This window comes from Solanum dulcamara, chromosome 7, assembly GCF_947179165.1.
Source record: "Solanum dulcamara chromosome 7, daSolDulc1.2, whole genome shotgun sequence".
NCBI classification, from domain to species: Eukaryota; Viridiplantae; Streptophyta; class Magnoliopsida; order Solanales; family Solanaceae; genus Solanum; species Solanum dulcamara.
Window position 1 is genome coordinate 31,500,757 of NC_077243.1, and position 5,673 is coordinate 31,506,429.

The following is a 5,673-nucleotide window of genomic DNA, read 5'->3' on the forward strand; positions in this document are numbered from 1 at the left end:
CTGCTACATCTTTCTTCATTCCACTCCACCAGTATACTTCTCTCAAGTCGTGGTACATCTTTATCGAACCTGGATAGATGGAATACATAGAATTATGGGCTTCTTCCATGATTCTCTCTCGAATGCCATCAACATTTGGAACACATAATCTCCCTTGATATCTCAATACTCCATCTCCCCCTTTGGAAAAAACCATTACCTTCTTCTTGTGAACCTCGTCTTTTAGTTGAAGAAGAATGGGTCCTGATCTTGTTTTCCTTTCACCTCTACAACTAGAGATGATTCAGATCCATTCTAGACTATTGTACCACCTTCACTAGAGTTAATAAGTTGAACTCCCAAACACGGAGGTCTATGCACTTCCTTTGCCAACTCCTTCTTTTCCTTTACCACATGGTTCGTACTCCCCATGGATAACCTGCTAAGAGCATCAGCAACTACGTTTGTTTTACTTGGGTGGTAGAGAATTCTTATGTCATGATCCTTGAGCAACTTTAGCCATCTCCTTTGCCTCAAGTTCAGCTCCTTTTGACTGAATACATACTGCAAGCTCTTGTGATCCGTAAATATATCCACATGTACACCATAAAGATAGTGACGCCAGATCTTAAGAGCAAATACCACAGTTGCCAACTCAAGGTCATAAGTAGGGTAGTTCCTCTCATGGGTTTTAAGCTGTCTGGAGGCATAGGCAATGATCTTACCTTTCTGCATCAACGCACATCCCAACCCAACTTTGGAAACATCATAATAGATTACAAAACCATATGTTCCCTCGGGTAGGGACAATACTGGAGCAGTAGTCAATCTAGCTTTCAACTCTTGAAAGCTTTTCTCGCAAGCATAAGACCATTGAAACCTAGCCTTTTTTTGAGTCAGTTTAGTCAATGGTGAGGATATGGAAGAAAATCCCTCAACAAACCTCCTGTAGTAACCAGCCAAACCCAAGAAACTCCTTATGTCGATTGGAGATGTGGGTCTGTTCAGTTCTTAACCGCCTCAATCTTTTGAGTATTAACTCGAATTCTATCACCAGATATAATGTAGCCTAGGAACGCTACAAACACAAGCCAAAACTCACACTTTGAAAACTTAGCATACAACTCCCTCTCCTTGAGAGTTTGAAGGACAATCCTAAGGTGGTTAGCATGCTGACGCTTACTTCTAGAGTAGACCAAAATATTATCAATGAAGACAATCACAAACGTATTCAGGTATGGATTGAATACCCGATTCATGAGGTCCATAAAATTTGTCAATCCAAAGAACATAACAAGAAACTCAAAATGACCATAGCAGGTTTGGAAAGTCGTCTTCAGGATGTCACATTCTCTCACTTTCAACTGATGATAACTTGATGTAAGGTCTATCTTAGAGAAACATGTGGCACCCTGAAGTTGGTCAAATAAATCATCTATCCTGGAGAGAGGTGTCATGACCCAAGCTTAGGGCCTAGACATGACAAGGCGAATAAGGAACCCGAAAGTACTTCAAACAAGCCTCTAAGCATTTTTTTAGCCTTTCATAGGTAATGAAAAAAATAAACAAGCATAAATTATAATAGTAATTTTTAACTTACATATGTCCAACAATACCTCAAACTTTTAGATTTAACGGGAATAATATAAGTTCCTAGCTCACCCTCAATCATAATAGAAAGAAATGTCATAGTAAGTGTCTAAATATCTTAACATATCATAAGCTAGAAAAATAAAGGAGTATTGTTCTTGGAACATGGGAACTCACCAAAAGTAGTCTTAAAATGAAATCACAATTAGCCACGTGGAGAAGAATGAGGAGGAGCACCGGTTCCTACATGGTGATATCATGTAGGCAAAAGAGTTTGCATTAGTACTTTGAATATACAAAGTATGTAAGCATGCATGGACATTGAGGAAATATTAAAACATTTATGTAATATGAAACATAATGCAATGCATGCATAATCAATCATATAGATATCATTTAAAATATTTATTTTATGGAAAAATGACCATAACCGACATTTAAGACCATGTGAGCTATTACATGGAATCCAACATAACCCCCACATTGGCCGGAGAGACTACTTTTCAGGTAGAACTCCATCAACTTCATTCATTTATTTAACTTTAACTTTAAGGACTTTTATGGATCCATTAGCCTAAGCCAACAAGGGCTCCTATGTTGGCACATAGTTAATGAGACAAAGGGTTGCTAATAGGATTCTCTTATCGAATCCCACCTTAATGACCCATTCATTGCTAAGTCAATCCCACAGAATAGTTTAATACTTCAAAATAGTCATAGCATATAGCTTGAGAATTCAAAACATCATATTTGGTAGAATAACTCATTAATTCCTTTGGTAATTTAAATATGCAAGAATATTTCTTATTGCATAAAGAATCCATCTTTCATATCATTTCATTATTCTTTTATTTCATAAGACTCTCTTTTGATCAAAAATATTTCTTTCATAAACATTTATTTGAAGTCAAAGTTTTTAAGTCAAACTTCATTGAAAATATAGCAAAACTAGGTGGGTTAAGTCACATCAACTTTCAAACATGTATGTAAATGAAATTATGTATACATACTTTGTAATCCATTAATTAAAAATAATGCGTTAAACAATTCATCATGAATTTCAAGAACCTTTAAAGTGCTAAATAGAGAAAATACTTGAAACCATCAATTCATACATATGAAATTATTTTGCATCAAAATAGAACAATAATCATTAATTTAACCATGATTCATGCTATTAAGTAGAAATAAGAATTACCCATAAGAAAATATTACTTGAAATCAGGAGATTTAGTTGAAAGAGTTTTGGACTACATGGGTGGAAGAACCAATGGATAAATACCCACATAACTTAGAGTAAAACTTAAAGAAAATAAACATAATTTATCATATAATAAAAATACTTTAGGCATGAGAGTGGAGATAATACTCTCATTGAAGCCTTACATACCTGGAATTCGAAGCATTATTCAGAATTGAAGGACTTAATAAATACTTTTGATTCCTAGCATTATCTCCTCGCCGGAGCGTTTTGTGTACTATCCGAAGTATATGAATCACCAAAATAGTATTTATACACTACTAAGAACTAAAATTATATTTTGAGAATACGTAAATGAGTGTATAGAGAGAAGAGTTGCTTGAGAAAGCTTGATGAATAAAATGATGAAATAAGGTGGGTATTTATAGGTATGAAGAAGGGACCTAACAATAATTAAAATAATTATAAAAAATAATCTAAAAATTTAATGAAAGATTGTGATGTCATGGGTGATGTCAAATGGAGGACTATTGATGTCATAGGTGATGTCAATAGATCTAGATCTTTCCATGATTCGTGAGATGAACCTTCTTTTAATGGAATATCCTTTTTCAGAGCTATGTTTGAAAAAGATAACCTCATTAGGATTTGGTGTCTTCATATGAATTGTAGCTATAAAACTCTACTTTCATGTCGTTTAACAATAAATTGATTTGGAGCATTCTACGGTGAGATATGATTTTTCTTCTTCAAATAATCCATTTCATCACAACACCATATCTTGCAAAAATTAATTTATTTGACCTACTTAACCTTCGAAACTTGAAATATGATCTTCATAAAAGTTGTATATAATACTGTTTAGGTTATTTAAAAATTTGAATCATCCAATTTAGACTGTACTATTAAAAGTTATGCCCAAAATATAAAAGTGATATTATTTTAATCGAGAATTGGAACATCATATATAACGTTTTTAAGGGGTGTTACAAGAGAATACTTGTTCTTTATGGTGATCTTGTTCAGTTGACGGTAATCAATGCACATTCTAAGGGACCCGTCTTTTATGAATAGGATAGGAGTGTCCCAAGGTGAGACACTTGGCCTAATAAGTCCCTTATCTAGGAGGTCTTTCAGCGGTTCTTTCAACTCTTTCAACTCAGTGAGAGTCATCCTATAAGGAGGAATGGAGATAGGTTGTGTATCAGGAAGGACATCAATACCAAAGTCTATCTCTGTATCAGGAGGGATTTTAGGTAGATCCTCAAAAAAGACTTCAGGAAACTCACTCACAATGAGAACTGATTCAAGAGATGGAGCCAGATTATTAATATTTTTAACTCGGACTATATGATATATGCATCCCTTAGAGATTAACTTTCTGGCCTCAAGGTAGGAAATAAATTTACCCCTAGGCACTATAGAACTCCCCTTCCACTCTAAGATAGGCTCATTTGGAAATTAAAACTTGAGAATTCGGGTTCTACAATTAACTGAGGCATAACAAGCATAAAGCCAATCCATGCCAAGAATCACATCAAAATCAATCATGTCCAACTCAACTAAGTCAGCCATGGTATCCCTATGATAGATTTATATAGTACAATCTCTGTAGACCCTCTCAACTAAGATAGACTCACCAACAGAAGTAGACACGCCGAAAGGCTCAAGAAGACGCTCAGGAAGGATCTCAAATTTACTAGCCAAGTAAGGAGTCACAAAATATAATGTAGTACCGGATCAAGTAATGGATACACATCAAAAGAAAAGACTCGAAGCATACCAGTAACAACATCGAGTGCATTCTTTTAGTCTTGGCGACTACCCATAGCGTACAGAGAGTTTGTTCCCCTGCATGCACCTGAAGATGCATCTCTTTGATTACCTCTATTCTGTGGTGTTGTAGAAGAAAACAGAGCTCTACTACCTCTATCTCCCTGTCTCTTTGAAGGACACTCATTCTGGAAGTGACCTGTCTTTCCACATCTGTAGCAAGCATTGATTTCCACTTTTGAATGAAAGACTTGTTACCATACCCTTACTTCTGCTCATTCTCATGCCCACCAGACTTAGCCTTCTTGCTTAAGTGTTTCTCTCAATCCTTTTTCTTATCATTCTTAACTTGCTGAGCATACACCATCAATCTAGAAAAATCCATGTAAAAAATCATTAGCATTGCCTTACATTCTTTCTTTACATATTTGCCTAGGCCCGAGACAAACTTTCTCATCTTAGACATCATATGAGGAATTATTTCTAGGGCATATTTGGACAACTGAATAAACTTCAAACTATACTCCTTTACAGTCATGCTCTCCTTCTTGAGGTTCAAAAACTCCTCAACTTTTGTTTTCCATAGCTCTTGGGGAAAGAAGTGGTCAAGAAAAGCACTTTCAAACTTATCCCAAACTGTAGGTCCAGCATCCTCCCTGTGACTCTGCTCCCACTGGTCATACCACACATTCGCCACATCCTTGAGTTGGTAGGAAACCAACTCAACACCCTCAATCTCGGTAATATGCATCTCTTTCAGGATCTTCCATATCTCATCAATGAAATTGTGAGGATTCTCCTCAACCTTAGACCCTGTGAAGACTGGCGGGTTCATCCTAAGAAAATCTCTAATCCTTGTGATGGTAGACGACTCTTGAGAGCTAGAGAGAGGAGTTGGTGAACTATGGTTACCCATCTAGGTAGCTACCAGTTGAGTGAGCATGGCAATAACTCCTCTGAATTCCACCTCCGAAGTAGGAGTGGTCTAAACAAAAAGGTATTTGGGGTACTTCAGTAGATATTGCAAGTCGGCCCCTAGTTCTCAGTGGAGGCATCTCTGACTGTGGAACCTCAATATTGGTAGCATTCCTATGACTGGTTGTACGTTTAGGAGGCATGGTCTGCAACTT

General features: G+C 36.3%; 1 protein-coding gene across 1 annotated transcript; it reads right to left on the minus strand.

Moving 5' to 3' along the window:
• Positions 1-4,578: 4,578 nt before the first annotated feature.
• LOC129894676 (uncharacterized) lies at positions 4,579-5,459 on the minus strand. Its single transcript, XM_055970341.1, has 2 exons — positions 4,968-5,459; positions 4,579-4,731 (listed from the first exon to the last, which is right to left on the minus strand). Exons 1-2 carry the CDS (start codon positions 5,457-5,459, stop codon positions 4,579-4,581), a joined length of 645 nt encoding a protein of 214 aa, XP_055826316.1.
• Between the last annotated feature and the right edge of the window lie 214 nt (positions 5,460-5,673).